General features: G+C 35.4%; 1 protein-coding gene across 1 annotated transcript in view; it reads left to right on the top strand.

Annotated features, from left to right (window-relative positions):
- The first annotated feature begins 525 nt into the window (after positions 1–525).
- The window catches only part of Prosalpha7 (proteasome alpha7 subunit), a 29,351-nt gene continuing 8,571 nt past the window's right edge, over positions 526–21,305 (top strand). Inside the window, exons 1-4 of the mRNA XM_069815425.1 lie at positions 526–684; positions 806–888; positions 5,372–5,495; positions 19,330–19,575. Coding sequence (XP_069671526.1) covers positions 664–684; positions 806–888; positions 5,372–5,495; positions 19,330–19,575 — 474 coding nt within the window. The 5' untranslated portion in view covers positions 526–663. The remainder of the gene's footprint in view (positions 685–805; positions 889–5,371; positions 5,496–19,329; positions 19,576–21,305) is intronic.

The following is a 21,305-nucleotide window of genomic DNA, read 5'->3' as shown; positions in this document are numbered from 1 at the left end:
CAACCTACCCCATTATCTCCTGGCCTAGTTGCCTCATAAGTGGTGCCTGCCTGGTATTACTTGTGAGGTTCAGACCTGTCTTCGGACAGTTGACTAAACAACCCTAATTTCTGGGGAGGGGGAAATGTTTTAACATACTAATGAAGCTGTAAGTTTTATTGCAAAGTTTACTATTAGGCAATTTATTGTAGGTTTAGTAAATAGGTGCTTAATTTCAAAATATCAAATAAAAATTCTCATTGCTTTATCAGTTATTAAGATTAAATGTTCTGGAGTATTATCCTTTTCCATTCAGTGATTTTATAGCAGGCAAAATTACTAATAATAACAATTTCATAAGTGAAACAAAAATTGGAAATATATAAATGTACTGTACATAACTATATAACTATATACAACGTCTTTGGTACTGTACGGGATTACAAGCACACACGTAACCATTTTAAACCACCTAAGTTGCTCAAAGGTCAAGACACTTGAGATTTAAAATCGAAATAATAGTGAATGACTATCGAACAATTCGATAAACTCTCAAACCGAACCGTGACTACTTTTACTTGTGTGCGAATGTTGCTTCTCATCGTGTGAATTGTTGAGTTGTTGTGTCATTGGTGTCTGTTCATTACATTTTTCAGTACTGGACGCGAGGTTCTAATCCTAAAAATGAGTTCAATTGGTACAGGTGTAAGTATCTTATATTTTAAAATATTTAATTTCACAGCAGTTGTCATTTGATGAATGACTTTTGAAATTTGTTGGTATGTAAGGTTATGTATGAATTGTAATTTATCTATGCATTTTTCAGTATGATCTGTCAGCATCTCAGTTTTCGCCGGATGGTCGGGTATTCCAAGTAGAATATGCACAGAAAGCTGTGGAGAATAGCGGGTAAGATATATAACTTCACGGTTGTTTAGTAAACTGTCCGAAGGCAGGTTGGAATCTTATAAGTGATATCTATGAGGCATCATTCCTAAGACAACTAAGCCAGGTGATAATGGGATAGAGTATCCAGCTCTCCCCCCCCCCCCCCTTCATAGCATACATCGCTGACTAGTAACATATACTAATCTGAAAATTACCGATATGAAAGTTATTCCCACCAAATGCCACCTTTTAAGTTCTCGCGTAAAATGATGAGTTATAATACTAATTAACAACATTCTTATTTTAAATCTCGCTATACTTCAGAATACCGCGTAAGTACTTACGTACCGTACCTACAAATACTGTGCAAATTAAAAGTACTAATTAAAACATGTTTTTTTATTGATGGCACAAGGATAGATAAATAAATACGTAAAAAGATGTGTCCCCTGGACCAAAAATAAATAAATAATTCAATAAAGCAATAAAGACATACCTATGTATTTACGCGATATTCTGAAGTCGTTCCTTAAATATATGAGCAGTTTTCCGTGTCAGTTGTGTCTGGTAGAATGAGGGATACGATTAATTACAGAACGTTGAAACTCATATTAGTTATAACCTGGTAGAGATAACTCTACCATACAATTACAATTATAATTTTATTACGATTAATATTAAATTTACAAATACAATAAAAATCGAAAGTACTAAAAGATTAACTGATTAATAAAGGCTAGGCAGTTTATTGTAGAAGTTAAGAACAAAGAAAGATTTTTTTTTACTTAAGTAAAAATTAAACTTAGAATAAAATTATATAGTGGTGAAATTACCGGATATTGAAATATTTTGTGCTATAATAAGAGAACTATTTGCAAGAAGCCATGTCTGAACGAGTCTCAATTACTGACCAAGTGCCTAATAAGTTTGTGTTTGAATTCAATTTTATTTCGACAGTCTCTGATGCTAGCAGGTAGCGAATTCCAGAGTCTTAGCAGGGCTATTGTGAAAGGGAATGAGTATGAGGAGGTGCGATGGGATGATATTGTTAGTATTGTTTCATGGCGAGAGTGTGTGTTCAGATTGTGGTGGGAAGAAAGGTAAGTGAAGCGAGACGACAGGTACGAAGGAATAGAAGAGTTCAAGATTTTGAAGAGAAGGAGAAGTGAATGTAAATTTATGCTTCCAGGGATGGGGTAAGATCATATTTGCGAACATTGCTTACAAAACGTACACACAAATTATGAGCACATTGAAGATTCGTTTTGTTGGCGTTGGAAAGGTCAGTCAGTAAAATGTCAGCATAGTCAAAATAGGGTAATACAAGCGTCTGCACAAGGGACTTTTTTAAGCAAGAGGAAAGATGAACATTTATCCTTTTTAGCACATGGATAATAGAATATACTTTTCTACAGGTTTCTGTGATTTGCATGTCCCAGTTTAGATTATTATTAGGGACCGGATTTTTATGTAATATCAAGGTGTGAAATATGTACATATTTATGTAAGAAAAATAAGCTGAATATGTACCAAAATATGTCAAATCATGAAAATATTTAATATCAATATCTGGCAGGTATAGGTTAGGTAAGGCTCTCCTGTTGTGATTTCATAGAGTACCAGTCTTTTTTACTGTATACTTAACACATTGCAATTTTTCCATCTGTAGTGAAACCTTCGTCCATTGCAATCCATGATTTTATTTTTGTCGTTAGGATTGAAGATACAGGGACCATTTTAGTTAGTTAAAAGCAATAGATAAACTCACTTGCACTTTATACTGTAAGTACTAAAACTAGAGAACTGAGTGAAAAGAATGGCACAACAGTACTGCAAGCACTGTTTCGCTTTACTGATTAGGAAGAAATAAGAGGAGATGTGGGACACATGCATTTTAGCTGCTCCCTGTAAGGAACAAAGTACCTACTAAAACCTCAAACTATAGGCATTTACAAACTGTTGTTTGCCTGGAACTAAGGACGTTATGTTTCGTGCCGAAATATATATTTTCTTGGGTAGGTAAAAAGGCTTTTTAAATCTGTGTATTTCAAATTGTGAACTTCCCTAACAGAAGTTTTTTTTTTTTTTTTTTTTTTTTTTTCATTTTAGAGAAGTCAAAATGAATAAACCCCTAAATATGTAGATTTATGTAATACCAAGCCATAATATGTAATGTGGAGTAAATATGTAAAAATATGTAGTAATATCAAATTTTAATATATTAATGGTCATTACAAGATTCGCAAAGATTTGTTATTTATATACGGTTAGGTTGAAAGGAATATAATATGTAATTACATAAAAATCCGGTCCCTAATTATTATGCATGTGAATGCCAAGATTTTTTACTGAAGAACTGAAAGGGATATGCACTGTACTTACTTTAACGGGGAAATGTCGAGTTGTTTTACAGCATCAGTTTGTTGCTTGTGTCCTAATATAATTTCTTGTGTCGTTTCAGGATTGATTTTAAGATGGAGTTTCTTTGTCCATGTCACAATCGAGTCAATATCTTCATTCAGTTTGTCTATAGCGTCATTTACTCTGTCTAAGCAGGAAGAGCTTTAGCATTGAATATCGTCAGCATAGAAATGATAGTTACAATGCCTATACTGTGTGCTTTCATGTAATTACAGTGCGAAAAAAATCTACATATGTACTAACTAAAGATTTAACCTAGCCTATGCTATTTAATGATATAGGCCTATCTATACTAGGAAAATTACGAAGGAAGCCTAGAAATTAATTGTTACGAGTCACTGACAGTGTTAGAAGAAGAGTACGGGTGTGTGCTGCTCAGAATGGCAGACAGTTTGAACATTTATAAAAATTAATGGAATTGTCCAGTCTTTCAGTAAAATGTCAACATTAATTGTCTTGTTTACATTTTCGTCTTTAAACATTTCTCAGTATTGATGGCATTATCTTTTTGTACGTTTTCTCATTGAAAGAGTAGGAATTGGTAAAAACGTTTCCTATGAAAGTTGTTTTTGAAGAGCTCTATCAAATGGTACCTTATTTGACCCGGACTCCCATTTGAAATTTTAAAGTGATACGCCACTGACCCTACTTCCTCTTAGAGCTGATTAATGAAATCAAGCTCAAGTGAAAGTTCACGTGTGGTTTAGTATAAATATTTTTGTCTCGAAAATTTTAATGCACTAGATTCCGAAATAAATGACATGTGTGGTCCGAATCACCCATTGCCTTTTCGTACATTTTCTCATTGAAAGAATAGGAATTAATAAAAAACGTTTCCTATGAAAGTTGTTTGTTTTGAAGAGCTCTATCAAATGGTACCCTATTTGACCCATATTCCCATTTGAAATTTTAAAGTGATACGCCACTGACCCTACTTCCTGTTAGAGCTGATTGATGAAATTAAGCTCAAGTGAAAGTTCACATGTGGTTTAGTCATAAATATTTTTTTCTTGAAAATTTTAATGCACTAGTTTCCGAAATAAATTACTGATACGGGTGGTCTGAATCACCCTGTACAGCATGGATGGACATCGTGCCTCACTTGAGAAATAATGCCTCACTGACCTTCACAGAGCTTATCACTCTGAGTGACATCATCTTCACAGTCCCCGTTCCTCCCTCACGTAGCTGCTAGGCGTGGGCAGATTCTATATCAGTTTCATAAGCAATATCAGTGGTGGCATAATGGCATAATCAAAGCAGTGTGTACGCGTTAGAAAACGATTATTTCATGAGAAATGGGGAGAAGAGTTTTTTTGCTGTTTAGAAGGGGAGAACATACGATATATGTTATGCTCGAAAATCCTATTAGGCGTTAATAAATTTAATATACAACGACATTACTCCTTATGTCATAAAGAACATGCTGAATTAGAAGGTAAGACAAATTAAATGTTATTTTTCGTACTATTCCGAAGAAAATTTATTTATGATCTTAACATTTGCATAGTATACTAAATACAACATTATACCTTAAACACGCTGCATTAAAAGGTAGCCTACGAGGAATTAAATGTTGTTTGTATGTATTATTTCCAAAAGAAATTTATAAAAATAATATCAAATGTGCGTAGGAAACGAAATATGATTTTCTGAAATTATTTTAGGTCGAGAACGTGCAAATCTATTAAGTAAGCTTGATAAATGCCAGAATATTCAAGAAAATAAATGTAGACAACGTGATGGAATATTATTGGCTAGTTACGCAATTTATCGCCTGTGATTTAAATCAATTCAGTGATGGAGAAATAATAAAGAGGTTTATGATTAAAGTTGCCGAATTAATTTGCCAAATTGAAAAAAAGTTTTGAGTCTCTCACGGTAACCAAGCGCTTTCCTAATAATTCGCCACTGACCGCCTTAGCGATTACGATAAGGTGACGCAGGTCACAGCAGTTTATATTTCCCATCCTACTCTGCAGTCTCCTCTCCTAGTAAACAAACTATTTCAAATCGAGTGCCTCACGTAACCGAAAATTGTGCCCATGTATGCTGTACAGTATTGTGGCTATTCTCATTGCAGGACTGTAATTGGTCTTCGAGGGAAGGATGGAGTGGTGTTTGCCGTGGAGAAGCTAGTGACCTCTAAGCTATACGAGCCTGGTGCAAACAGAAGGATATTCAACATTGACAAAAATACTGGCATGGTGAGATGGCCGCAAATTAATTAAAATTTAAAACTTTAGATAGAAATAGTAGTAGTGTCTTATTATTTAGGTGGGGTTTCCATTGCTGTAAACTTGTTAAATGGTGGCCATGAGATTGTTGGATTTACCTCCAGCGTCAAGTAAGGATTGTTTGTTGGGATGCTGAGCACTTGACAGCCTAAGGGCCGAATTCATAGTCAGCACTTATCACAAGGAAACCCTTAAGCAGTTGCTTATAATAATTTTCAATTCATAAATCCCACTGAAGTGAACACTTATTCAAATAAGGTAGCTTGTCAGCTTACTCAAGTGTTTCCTCATATGCATTGTAATCAGCTGATTCAGTATACAACAGATGATGATCATGACTTTGTTGAGTTCTATAATTCTCATTATAGAAATATATTTTAGATTTATATATATTTTTTTTCTCCCTGTAACATAGTTCTAGTAAGCTTATATTAAATTAATTTTCATCATTTTACTAGCTATCTCAAATCTCAAATTAATTATAATTGATTGAATTAAATTAGCTCATAAATTAAGTTACTACTTTACCTTATAGGCTTATCTAAATTTAAATAAACATGTAGTCTACTAGTCGTTAACTTAACTGAAGAATATTGCTGGAGAACCTTTTAAGTGTAGTGTAAATATTCGTAATTTAAATATGTATTGTATTGATTAAGGCTGGTTGAGTGGAAGAGAAGGCCTTATGGCCCTAACTCTGCCATCGAAAGTAAAACATTATTATTATTATTATTATTATTATTATTACTATTATTATTATTATTACTATTATTATTATTATTATTATTATTATAATTATTATTATTATTATTATTATTATTATTATTATTATTATTATTATTATTATTATTATTAAAACGAAAATTAAAATGTGTTTCGGCAAAACAAAAGATATATCAGAGATATGGAAAACTCTTTAGAGATGTACAATGACCAACAATTTCAACAAGAACACTGTTGTGGGTATTCTGGTGCCTCTCATTGAAAATCACAATACAACCATGAGAGGCTTACCGATTTCGCCACTGCTGAAAATAATTTGAAAATGCTTTGAGATTTTATCTGCAGCATCATTTCAGGGAGGTTTATGTTGTTGTTGTTGTTGTTTTCTAATGCCAGGCGTTTGACAATAAAGTCATTTGACCTCTTGCACTCCAATATTTTTCAAAGATATTATCATGACCAGCCACTGAAGCACAGATTTTGAGATGTTCCAAATCCATTTCTTGGTTTGAGTTGCACAATGGGCAGTTAGGGGACTGATATATTCCAATTCTATGCAGGTGTTTGGCCAAACAATCATGGCCTGTTGCCAATCTAAATGCAGCTACAGACGATTTTCGTGGCAAATCGGGAATTAACTGTGGATTTTGATGCAGAGAGTTCCATTTTTTCCCTTGGGATTGTGTTATCAAATTTTGTTTGTTGAAGTCTAAGTATGTAGATTTAATAAATCTCTTCACAGAGTAATACGTAGATTTAGTAACAGGTCTGTAAGTAGCAGTGCTGCCCTTCTTTGCTAAAGCATCCGCATTCTCGTTTCCCAGGATTCCACAATGGGATGGTATCCATTGGAATACAATTCTTTTATTGAGTGATAATAATTGAGAGAGCATTTTAGTTATTTCTGCTGTTTGAGATGAAGGTGTGTGTTTAGAGACTATTGATAGAATAGCTGCTTTGGAGTCTGACAATATAACTGCATTTTTAAATTTACTGATTTGGCATAGAAGATTCCTGAGACTTCCACATATTGCAATGATTTCTCCATCAAAACTTGTTGTTCCATACCCAAGAGATCTATAAAGTGAGAAGAGACAGCACGTAACACCTGCACCGGCACCTTGTTCTCTGGAGATCAAGGATCCGTCAGTGTATAAATGAAGCCAGTTTTGTGGAGGGTATCTAATATTAATTGTCTCTAAAAACAATTGTTTTAGTATTTCAGTGTTTACTTCTGATTTCAGTATTTCTTCTGTTAAATTTAGATTATATTCAATATTTAATAGAGTTAAAGGGTTTGGTTTAATTTGTAGGTTTTCTTTTAAATTCGGGATATTGATTTTCTGTTTTAATTCTTGAACAATGGATATGAAACCTTTTTGAGTTTTCAATCTACAGAGAAGACTGTATGAATGCCAATTGTTTCCTGGTAATCTAATAAGTTTTTCATATTGAATCAGTGCTTTTTCTTCTATTGTCATTTTGATGCTGTTAATATTAGTGAGGAATCTCATAGAATCTATTGGAGTTGTTTTGATTCCACCAGTAATGAGTCTGAGAGCTTGGTTTTGAACATATTCTATTTCGTTTATGAAAGGTGAAGTAATTAAAATTTCTCCGCAGTATGTCAGCACTGGCTGTATAAACATTTTGTATGTAGTGTTCAAAGTATTCCTAGAGCATCCCCATTTCTTTCCTGCTAGTCTATTTAGAAGGGAGAATCTTTTACGAGCTCTTTCAGAAATGTATTTCAAATGGTTGCTCCATGTTAACTTACTAGGTTTATGTAATAATACAGTAATAACTGATAATAATGTAATAATCTATTTTTGACAATACATAAAGCTATTCTGGCTTTATTATTATTTTGCAGAGTTTGTGCGGATTTATATTTATTTTTATTTAATAACTAGTTCTCTTACCTCACTTCTTCTTCAGTAAAATGCTTTCTAGACATTTTATATCATTTTGAGCTCTATAGTATTTACTTCTGTATTTGTCTACAATAATAATGCCGATTTAACAATTTGAAAGTGCTGGAAAACAATTGAATGTGCGCAATTGCTCACGTCTAGCCATGTTGCCATATTTCTTTCGATGTCAAGGGAATGCTCAGTGGATATGAATGACTAGTGTCTCTGCAATACATTCATAGTCGTCACTTATAAAATGAGGAAACACTTAAGTAATGAGGATTTCCTTAGCACTTATTTCAGATCGTATTGCAGAGACGCTACTCATTCATATGCCTTGAGCATTCCCTTGACATCGAAAGAAATATGGCAACATGGCTAGACGTGAGCGCTTTCCTACATGCAATTGTTTTCCAGCGCCTTCAAATTGTTAAATCGGCATTATTACCATACACAAATATAAAAGTAAATATTATAGAGCTAAAAATTATACAAGATGTCCAGAAAGCATTTTACAGAAAAGAAAGAAGTGAGCTAAGATAACTAGTTATGAAATATGGAGATATTGTCGAAAGTAAAAAAAAAAAATTGATAATTGTTCTCTCCAAAAGAAGAAATTGACATGGAACATAATTTCAGTTGAGCTTAATGCAAACTCCGGAAATATTCCTGTAAGTAAATCATTTTCATTTATTTTTCAGTTATTTTTGTTCTAAACAAAGTGGAAATGATGTAATTACGCAAATTTTAACAGCTTATTCCTTGGGTAGAATACAAACAAAAAATGCAAATAACACTTTGTTGGGACGTGAATACTTTTCGAAAAAAAAAATGCCACTTAAATCTACCTGAAATGCTGCTGTATCATAAAATCTCAAAGCAACCAGTACTTTCAGCAGTGGCGAAATCGGTAAGCCTCATGGTTGTATTGTAGAGATGGGTAAAAAATAACACAACAGTTATGTTGGAACTGTTCCGGTCTCGGAACTGTTGCAAAAATGAACAGTAGGTCGGAACCTCCTGTTCCGAAATAACAGTGTTCCGACTCCGAGCTGCTCACTTGCCAACTGTTGCGGGCTCGCAGTACCGCGTTGCACAGGGTATGTTCCGACTCCGAGATAACAGTCGGAACGTCGGAGCTTGTTCTAATGAACCAACGACAGCTGCAGTTACACTGTACTTGAAACTCTCACGTGGTTGGAGGGGGGCGCATGGACATTGAAATCCTTGCGGTGGCGCGAACTTTAATATCAACATTTGTAAGACTGGCCAATCATCTGTAATGTTATAGTAAGTATTCAATAATCTGTAATATTGATTCCCGCTTTATGGTTTATTTCACCATTAGTTGACTAATTGTTTTATAAACATTCTACAAAGTCATAAAGTACGCATACTATTATTAATTCATTGATCAGCTGATTCTATACAAAGGTTAAAGTCGTAAATGGTAATGAGTGGTTTAGTTACAATGTCTGTATGTCGTTTGTTGAGGTTAAGTCTGACAAGCACAAGTTTTTGTGCTATCTTCTCTGTTATCAAAGAACGACAAAAATGTTGTAGCATTATTTGTTAGAAACTACCCATATAAGTACTGATTTGGAGAGCGAGGTTTAATGCGAAGTTTAAATTACACTTTGGTAAAGATGCGATTCCAACATTTTACTAACCCACTGCGGGGTTTCCAGGTTTCAGTACTGCCAATATATATCTTTTTTATTTATGAAATTGTAATATTTATTATTATTATTATTATTATTATTATTATTATTATTATTATTATTATTATTATTATTATTATAACTGTGCATTAAGAAAAGTAAAAATAAAAATTAATGATTTGTTTTTTTTTTATTATGTAATAGAGAGAACAGAAATTACATACCATATGTTTTAAATGTTATGTTTTTTTTTTTAGTTGGCAACCATGTCTTTATAACTTTATGTACGAAAACAAAGTGTTGTATTCTGTCCTTGTAGTCAACAGCTGTGTAATTACTAACATTAAGCTTTTGAGTTCTGTCCGCATGCACAGCAATTTTCCAAAATCGATTCGAATGTGCATTGCAGTGCCATCTATAGATAAGAATGTGTACTATGTCATGCCTATGAGTGCTCCAGTGTGAGCTGCATGGTGTTATTTGTCTATGGTGAAGAGGGAGGGTGCTGTACCGTTCGTTCGAACGACTCAACGACTCCGACTCATCACCACTGGTGACTGTTATTTCGGAACTGTTATTTGGAACATAGTATTTTTTCGGAACCGGAACCGTCGGAACTGTTCCGGGAAAAGAACAACTTCGCCCATCACTATTGTATTGTGAATTGAAATGAGAGACACCAGAATATTCACAACAGTGTTCTTGTCGAAACGGTATCTCCTCTTAAGTTGTTGATCATTATACTTCTCTAAAGGGTTTTCCATATCTCTGATATATCTTTTGCTTGCTGAAACTAATTTTCATTTTAATTACAGAACGCAATAAATTAAATTAAATCATAATCATCATCCATTGTATACCGAATCAGCTAATTACAATGCATATGAGGAAACACTTGAGTAAGCTGACAAGCTACCTTATTTGAATAAGTGTTCACTTCAGTGGGATTTATGAATTGGAAATTATTATAAGCAACTGCTTAAGTGTTTCCTTACGATAAGTGTTGACTATGAATTCGGCCCTAAGTCATTGGTTCTTCTCAGTCAATATCGACTTAATTAACACTCACTTTCAATTGGTGCACCTCATACTATTTTGTTGGGTTCCCTGGACCGGCAAGATTATGAATCATAGGTTTTCTCAATAATTACTCCTGTGATGTCTATTATCAAAAGTTAGGAATTAAATATTAATGGATCTAGACACAGGAAAATCTGAGTAGGTTGTATTACAGACATAGCTACGAGTTTTATGTCTGAATACAACTCTTGAGATGAGATGTTGAATGTAAGGTGTAAGAATGAAGAAATACACTGCCATTTAATAATAATAATAATAATAATAATAATAATAATAATAATAATAATAATAATAATAATAATAATAATAAATTTATTTATTCTGGTGGTGTTAACCCTCATTGTACACAAAAGGTAAATGGTCGTAATTTTTACTACCTGTTTTCACATCCTAAAAACTAAAACATTCTGTTCACTGAAAATTTATTTTCTACATATACGGTACAGTACATCTTGATTAAACAACTTTTAACACTATATCACTTCGGAATATGTATTATATGTCTTTCTCGTGTTAAATTTTGCCGTACCTGGTTAACATGTTTCGGCCTGTTATTGGCCTTCTTCAGAACTGATTGTTGCTGGCCTTGGCGCCTTTTGTTTTGTTTCCTGTGGGGGTGTGTCCAACCAAAAAGCCAGAAACTAAACATACTAGAACAATACGAAATATACAGACACACAAAAACACATCCAAATGAAATTCTCAACACACAACTCAATTTCAGAACACACACACTCTTTGACTCCACATTACACTACACAAACACATCCCCACAGGCAACAAAACAAAAGGCACCAAGACCAGCAACAACCAGTTCTGAAGAAGGCCAATAACAGGCCAAAATATGTTAACCAGGTACGATAAAATTTAACATGAGAAAGACATATAATACATATTCCGAAATTTATTTTCTACTGAATTTAATGTTACATGAATATCCTACCAATATTAATTCACATTTTGAGTTCCTTACATTTAAGACGCAGTAAACCCTTTGTTCTTCGCAAAATGGTTTTCTGCAGTATTTGCAATAGAATGCGTTATTCCCCTCTTTTTTTGCAGGGCATATTGTGCACACAGTACGTTATTCGTATTTCTGAAGTATTGGACACTGCTCTTCTTCTTCTTCTTCTTCTTCTTCTTCTTCTTCTTCTTCTTCTGTGTCAAATTTTTCTGAAACCCCCTTTTGAATGAACAATTCACGATCTGGCCAGGGATCGAACCCACGCCACATGGTTGGAAGACCAGCACACTAATACATGAACCACAGACGCAGCTAGATATGATGTCTTAGTCTTTAGACCATTACGTTTATGGTGTTGGACGAAATAAAGGCAAACCTTACCTTATTATATAGCAGTGGCGGCTGATTGACTGAGGCAAGTGAGGCCGGGCCTCAGTCACTTGGCTTAACTGAAATCAAATTTTGTTTTTATGTAATGTATTAGTTATTTGAATGAAGCATATATTGCTGTAGAAGCATTTGAAAAATTTGTGATGTAGATAGACCTGTTTTGCAGTAAAATTTGTTCATGAGGCCAGGATCGCTCGTGCCGGGTCTGCTTCTGGATTTTCGTTTGTCTTCGCGGGCTTTTGAGGTTGCGCTTAAAACGTTGTAACTAAGGCACAATTCGTCTGGCCTGGTCAGGTTTCACTTCTCTCAAGCATGGGCCGGCCTCAAGGGGTAGAGTGGGGTGGGAATAGCAATGGTGACTTGTCTTCCTAAATAGGCCATAAATAACAAACATTCCAGCTCTTTTGCAGGCAGAGACCCACACTATTCTCTCCTCTTATGTCTTAGTTTATGACTTAAGCGAGGTTGTTGTACTATTGTACTTTGTGTAGTGAATCTGGGCCAATATTGTTAATGTATTTCGGGAAAATATAAACAGAAACAAATGCCAGAAATAATGCTGGTGTAGTTAATTCATTGTTAGAGTGTCCTTTTTCGAGAAGAAATAATATTGAAAGAAAGGAAGTTTTAAATAAAGAGAGAGCCGACCAAGATACCTACGACATCGCTGACAATTTTTCTGACAGATAATCTTAAAACGCGAGTTTCTATTGCATCCTGGTATGGGCAACATAAATGGTTATGTGGTAATGTGGTGCAAAATAAACTTCTCTGTTTGCCTTGTTCGTTGCTGTCAAAGGAAAAAAATAAAAAGGAAAGAAAGAAAGGGGAATTTCAACACATAATATGGGTTGCTTCATCACACTGAAACAATCACTGAAACTCAGAGCATAACAGCTTATTTGGCGAGTGAAATTATTATTTTTCATTACTAGTAATAATAATAATAGACTAATAATAATAATAATAATAATAATAATAATAATAATAATACAGTAATAATGATATTAATAATATAACAACAATAATAATTAATATCATAAATAAACATTTTCTATCGGAAGCACTTAAACTAGTTGCATCTGGCCTCACCGAGGATTTGGATCACCTGCCGCTACTGTTATATAGTACTAGTTTTTCCAAGTAGAATCTCACTGAAAGTAAACGATTGTAATTATTGCGATGGGACCTCTGAAATTACAACACATGTTATCTGCTTGACAGCTGAAAGCACATTATCGGAGAGCTGAACACATGTGAATAACGTACATGGAAAACCAGAAGTCTCCATTGAAGCAGTGGCTAACAATGGGCAAAAATAAAATCCCTCGTAAATTTTACAAGCATTACCATGAGGGCTTCTCTTCCACAGCACTAGAAATATGTTTACATACCTCAAAAAAAAAAAAATAACGTTAATGCAAACAAAACAAGAACGTGTACAATTTTATTACAGTAGGCTAACAGAAAACAAAAAAGATGATGTTATTGTGATATACCGAAGTACGTATGATATTTCCGTGCAGGAATTCTGCATTTCTATATGATGAAGGATGGGTAGAGAGGAGAAAAATCTCTCCGGCACCGGAACTCGAACCCTGGTTTTCAGCTGTACATGCTGATGCTTTATTCACTAAGCCACCCATCCTTCATCATATGATAACACAGAATTCCTGCATGGAAATATTATATTATGTACTTCGGTACATCACAATAATATGATATGCGTAAATAATCACTTAGTGATTTAACACAGCGCTCATTCCGTTGGATCCCGGCCACTTAATCACTCGTAATGAGTGCACTTCTGCACTTAGTGTGTTGGACATTGTTCCACTGTCACACATCTGTGCATGAGGGTTGGCCACTAAAGAGGAAACTAAGAGGTGGAACTTAAACTGAGAGGATTCAATCTGGCATCAGAACTGGAATTTGGTATGGCTTAGTGTATAAAGCGTCAGCATGTAGAGCTGAAAACCTGGGTTCGAGTCCCAGTGCTGGAGAGAATTTTTTTCCACTCCACCCATCCTTCATCTTAAACTTGCAGCTTCGTGAGTTAATCTTTTTAATTACTCTACAAAATCAACTTTTATGGTTATAAATGCATTTCACCAACAATAATCTGTTGTGAACCTGTGGCATAAAATTTAGAAATATGTTGTTGTTGTTGTAGTTGTTTTCTAATGCCAAATGTTTGACAATAAAGCCATTTGACCTCTTGCACTCCAATATTTTTCGAAGATATTATCATGGTCAGCCATTGAAGCACAGATTTTGAGGTGTTCCGAATCCATTTCTTGGTTTGAGTTGCACAATGGGCAGTTGGGGGACTGATATATTCCAATTCTATGCAGGTGTTTGGCCAAACAATCATGGCCTGTTGCCAATCTAAATGCAGCTACAGACGATTTTCCTGGTAAATCGGGAATTAACTGTGGAGTTCCAATTTTTCCCTTGAGATTGTGTTATCAAATTTTGTTTGTTGAAGTCTAAGTATGTAGATTTAATAAATCTTTTCACAGAGTAATACATAGATTTAGTAACAGGTCTGTAAGTAACAGTGCTGCCTTCTTTGCTGAAGCATCCGCATTCTCATTTCCCAGGATTCCACAATGGGATGGTATCCATTGGAATACAATTCTTTTATTGAGTGATATTAATTGAGAGAGCATTTTAGTTATTTCTGCTGTTTGAGATGAAGGTGTGTGTTTAGAGACTATTGATAGAATAGCTGCTTTGGAGTCTGACAATATAACTGCATTCTTAAATTTATGGATGTGGCATAGAAGATTCCTGAGACTTTCACTTATTGCAATGATTTCTCCATCAAAACTTGTTGTTCCATATCCAAGAGATCTATAAAGTGAGAAGAGACAGCATGTAACACCTGCACCGGCACCTTGTTCTCTGGAGATCAAGGATCCATCGGTGTATAAAGGAAGCCAATTTTGTGAAGGGTACCTAATATTAATTGTCTCTAAAGAAAATTGTTTCATTATTTCGGTGTTTACTTCTGATTTCAGTATTTCTTCTGTTAAATTTAGATTATATTCTATATTTAATAGAGTTAAAGGGTTTAGTTTAATTTGTAAGTTTTCGTTCAAATTCGGGATATTGATTTTCTGTTTTAATTCTTGAACCATGGATATGAAACTGCTTTGAGTTTTCAATCTACAGAGAGGACTGTATGAATGCCAATTGTTTCCTGGTAATCTAATAAGTTTTTCATATTGAATCAGTGCTTTTTCTTCTATTGTCATTTTGATGCTGTTAATATTAGTGAGGAATCTCATAGAATCTATTGGAGTTGTTTTGATTCCACCAGTAATGAGCCTGAGAGCTTGGTTTTGAACATATTCTATTTCGTTTATGAAAGGTGAAGTAATTAAAATTTCTCCGCGGTATGTCAGCACTGGCTGTATAAACATTTTGTATGTAGTTTTCAAAGTATTCCTAGAGCATCCCCATTTCTTTCCTGCTAGTCTTTTTAGAAGGGAGAATCTTTTATGAGCTTTTTCAGAAATGTATTTTAAATGATTGCTCCATGTTGACTTACTATCGAAAATAACTCCAAGATATTTGGATTACTAGAAATATGTTTACATGCCGCAAAAAAAAAATTAATAACATTAATTCAAACAAAACAAGAATGTGTACAATTTCATTACAGTAGGCTAACATAAAACAAAAAAGATAATGTTATTGTGATGTACCGAAGTACATATGATATTTCCGTGCCGGTATTCTGCATTACTATATGATGAAGGATGGGTGGAGTGGAGAAAAATTCTCTCCAGTACCGGGACTCGAACCCGGCTTTTCAGCTCTATGTGCTGATGCTTTATTCACTAAGCCACCCATCCTTCATCATATGATAACACAGAATTCCTGCATGGAAATATTGTATTATGTACTTCGGTACATCACAATAATATGATATGCGTAAATAATCACTTAGTGATTTAAGACGGCGCTCATTCCGTCGGATCCTGGCCACTTAGTCATTTGTAATGAGTGCACCTCTGCACATAGTGTGTTGGACATTGTGCCACTGTCACACATCTGTGACACAGTGCATGAGGGTTGGCCACTAAAGGGAAACTAAGAGGTGGAACTTAAAACTGAGAGGATTCAATCTGGCATTGGAACTGAAATCTGGTGTGGCTTAGTGGATAAAGCGTCAGTACATAGAGCTGAAAACCCGGGTTCAAGTATTCTCCGCTCCACCCATCCTTCTTCCTAAACTTGCAGTTTCGTAAGTTAATCTTTTTAATTACTCTACAAAATCAACTTTTATGGTTATAAATGCAGTCACCAACAATAATCTGTTATGAACCTGTGACATAAAATTTAGAAATATTAATTTGTGATCATGAAGAGAAAGTGGAGAAGTTTTGTTAGTCACTGAACGCAAATTGTTATCAATAATCTTAACAAAAAACACGACACTATCTCTTTGTAACCTGAATCTGTCTTTGAATTCAATATCAGTATAGAATATTACTGTATTAGGTTGATATTGATATAATCGTGACTGTTCTAGAACGTTCAACATGTCTGTCAGTGGCGATTCCTTCATGAAGGATGTGAGGATGATCCTACACTTTAATTTCATGCTTCTGAGGATAGAGAACATTATAATTAGAGATTTTGATTTTCAATGCGTCCCAAAATAATAATTTCCACTTTCTGAGGAACCATCCAAATATCTTACAGCAAACGTCTTCTCTAGCAATGAAGTTAGTGGAGAGGGGAGGGTGCGGAGGGCGAGGTATGGCTTGACTATAACCGCGTTTGAGGATGTGACCATATAAGGCGTTCAGAGCAGAAGTGGTGTAAGTCAAAATTGGGTAAAGAGGTTCAAAGTAAAAATTCTGTAAAATACAGCGCAAAGTAGCAATTAATATGTCCTTCGTGCTATCCATTATCTACCAATAGTTTAAATAAATTCAATATTAATTGCTACTTTGCGTTGTATTTTACAGAATATTTACTTTAACCCTCATTACCCATTTTTGACTTACGCCACTTCTGCTCTGAATGGCTCATATATCCTAATACTACGCCCCTTCTTTCTAGTTGATGGAGACCCTGTCAGAGACTGCAATAAGAATTTTCAAGTATCCTTACAGCCTTCTTAAATGCAGTTCATTGGTCATTTTAAAAGAATAGAATAAACGAAATAATAAATAATTTAAAATGATATACCTAATATAAAAAATAAAATTGCATAAAAATAAATAAAATAAGCTATAATACAAGAATTAACAGGACTTTCAGATGACAGGACAGCTGAAAGAATATCTGAAGTTGTATTTGATAGTTTAGAAGAATTTAACTGTAGCAAAAAATTAATTGCGCAAATGTACGATGGAGCGTCGGTAAATATTGGGCAGTACAATGGCTTAGGAGCCATCTTCGCAACTAAAAAGGGGACGAGAATCGAACTTCACTACTAATAAAATGCCAGTTCAAGGATGGTGAGTCAAAGACTAACATAGACCTACTTGTATTGATTTTGCATTCTCTGTTGTTGTTGTTGTTATTATTTTTTTTTATTTTTTTTTATTATTTTTTTTTTTTTCTCGTTGTTATTTATACTTGCTATAACATCTTTGGTAATATCGCGAGTTAATCTTTCTGGATGAAATCCGAAGGCCTTTGTACTATTGTTGAGACTGGTTCTATTGTGAACTAGAAAAACCTCAACTAGAAAATTCAACCCGACTGAAAATCGAACCTTGGCCCTCTGCGTAAGAGACCAGCATGCTGACCCCTACACCACAGAGATGGTCTATTATTATTATTATTATTATTATTATTATTATTATTATTATTATTATTATTATTATTATTACTACTACTACTACTTACTTACTGGCTTTTAAGGAACCCAGAGATTCCCCTCACATAAGCCCGCCATTGGTCCCTATCCTGAGCAAGATTAATCCCGTCTTTACCATCATATCCCATCTATTGTTATTAATATTAGTTTCTGTCTTGGTCATCAGTCATCATTCTCATATCCTATATACAAAAAGTATCACGAGTCGCCACTGATGTCTGTAACTTCTTCATCTGATGATGATGACGACAATGCCATACTAAAATTATTAACATAAACACAATATCCCAGCTGTTGACACACAGAAGACTGCATGTGCCCGCAAGCTTACAGAATGGAGATCTTCTTGGTATGGTTCTCTGAGATTTTTATTTTTTCCTTCGGAGGAGGGCCTGTAGGCAATCACTGCAGCCTTAGGCTTATTGTACAACTTCCTTATATTGGGATGATTTCACTGTCTGGTGCCATCTTATCAATTCGGTCACAGCATCCAGGTCTGATTGAGTCTGCGTGAACAGGAACTCCCCTCCATCTCTCTGTGATGTTCCTCTGCAGCCTCTTCAGATCGACGGCATCTGTTTGCAATTCATGTAGTTGAATCTGCTGCATCTTTAACCAGAGGGACATGCCACTGTCGATTCCATGACTCACCAAGACACCATCTGTCTGAGGGAGCTACACTCCCCCTGTCTGCTGCAGTCCCTGCAGTTTCTCTGGGGTATATTCCTCTCCCACAGATAGATGTCATCTGTAGGTGAATCTAGGAATCACATTCGTCATGTCCTCCTGGTCAACCTGTAACTATTAAGATGATTAATGGAATGATGCTAATGAAGGCGAAATGAGTCTGAGGTCCAGCGCCGAAAGTTACTCAGCAATTCTGCTTCAAGTGGTTGAGGGAAAACCTCGGAAAAAACCCTAACCGGGTAACTTGTCCCAACCAGGATTTGAATCTGGGCCCGCTTGTTTCACGGTCAGGAAGGTTAACTATTACTCCACAGCAGTGAACCTTCTTTGAATCGATAGGCTTGCCTCATATTCGTGCAATGCAAAAAAATTGTCCATTTTATAGCATTATAGAATCAGTTTCTCACATTCAAGAAACTGGGCATAAGCTGTTCAGTGTTATTTCTTAAATAATTTTATTTCTAGACATAGGTTTTAGATTCTTATGCTGCTCCCAGCAAAACTGAGTTATGTCCACTATCATCTACTGTTTTGCTTGCAGGCAGTGGCAGGACTGATCTCAGATGCGAGGCAGATTGTGGAGACGGCACGCACGGAAGCTATGAACTACAGAGCACAGTATGGCTCCAACATCCCGCTTCAGTTCCTGAACGAGCGTGTGTCCATGTACATGCACGCTTACACGCTGTACAGTGCAGTCCGCCCATTTGGTTGCAGTATCATCCTAGGCGCATACGAGGCTGATGGTCCTGTCATGTATATGATCGACCCTTCTGGTGTGTCATATGTGAGTAGCATCCTTAACTATTGAGTCATTGATAGATTAAGCTTCACTGCCTGCTGTTATTAAACTGATATGTATGTTCGGTTCGAAATCAATAGTAAGTATCAGGGTTGTTTTTACAAATCAGAACACTCACCTCTTGAAGGATCATGTCCAGAGGTAGGTATTAATGGAGATTAATATTTTATCATGTTCGTTTTTAATACGAGGTGGGACAGAAACAATTACTTACTTACTTATGGCTTTTAAGGAACCCGGAGGTTCATTGCCGCCCTCACATAAGCCCGCCATCAGTCCCTATCCTGAGCAAGATTAATCCAGTCTCTGTCATCATATCCCACCTCCCTCAAATCCATTTTAATATTATCCTCCCATCTACATCTCGGCCTCCCCAAAGGTCTTATTCCCTCCGGCTTCCCAACTAACACTCTATATGCATTTCTGGGTTCGCCCATACGTGCTACATGTCCTGCCCATCTCAAATGTCTGGATTTAATGTTCCTAATTATGTCAGGTGAAGAATACAATGGGTGCAGTTCTGCGTTGTGTAACTTTCTTCATTCTCCTGTAACTTCATCCCTTTTAGCCCCAAATATTTTCCTAAGAACCTTATTCTCAAACACCCTTAATCTCTGTTCCTCTCTCAAAGTGAGACTCCAAGTTTCACAACCATACAGAATAACCGGTAGTATAATTGTTTTATAAATTCTAACTTTCAGATTTTTTGACAGCAGACTAGATGACAAAAGCTTCTCATCCGAGTAATAACAGGCATTTCCCATATTTATTCTGCGTTTAATTTCCTCCCGAGTGTCATTTATATTTGTTACTGTTGCTCCAAGATATTTGAATTTTTCCACCTCTTCGAAGGATAAGTCTCCAATTTTTATAGTTCCATTTAGTACAATATTCTGATCACGAGACATAATCATATACTTTGTCTTTTCGGGATTAACTTCCAAACCTATCACTATCACTATGCTTGAAGTAGAATTTCCGTGTTTTCCCTAATCGTTTGTGGATTTTCTCCTAACATATTCACGTCATCTGCATAGACAAGAAGCTGATGTAACCCGTTCAGTTCCAAACCCTGTCTGTTATCCTGAACTTTCCTAATGGCATATTCTAGAGCGAAGTTAAAAAGCAAAGGTGATGACAGAAAGAATTAGACGATTTAAATTTCGCGCCATGTCGCCATGTTAGTAGGTGGCGTGCCGAAACACATGCCATTCGGTAGAGTGGTTAATAGCCTTCATTAACGATGAAACATTGGTGGAAAGAGCACAGGGCATTTACTGTGAAATCATTTTTTTAAAAACGATGATTCCATGACGATATTACACAACGCATCTTTAGACGACATTTTGAAATTGGAAGGAATGGAAAGATTTCTGTATGCGAAACAATATTGAATTGGGTCAGACAGTTTAAAATTAGTACTTCTGTTCACAACAAACATCTCCTTCATCTTCGAACAATAAGAGAACACCAAGTGGCAGCCGCATTTCAGTGCAATCCTCAACATTCTTCTTGTCGCCATTCAGTCACCATACACTCAACGCCTAGAACTATTGGACGCATTTTGCACGAGGATTTGAAACTCCATCCATTCAAAATTAATATTTCTGCAACATATCATGTCTCGTTTCGGGGATGTTGTTTGGCCTCCGCGCTCACCCGATTTATCGGCATGCGAATTTTTTCTATGGGGCTAATTGAAGGAGAAGGTCTAG

This window comes from Periplaneta americana, chromosome 16, assembly GCF_040183065.1.
Source record: "Periplaneta americana isolate PAMFEO1 chromosome 16, P.americana_PAMFEO1_priV1, whole genome shotgun sequence".
Taxonomy (NCBI): Eukaryota; Metazoa; Arthropoda; class Insecta; order Blattodea; family Blattidae; genus Periplaneta; species Periplaneta americana.
Note: the sequence above shows the minus strand (reverse complement) of the source record. Positions and strands in the feature narration are given on the sequence as shown.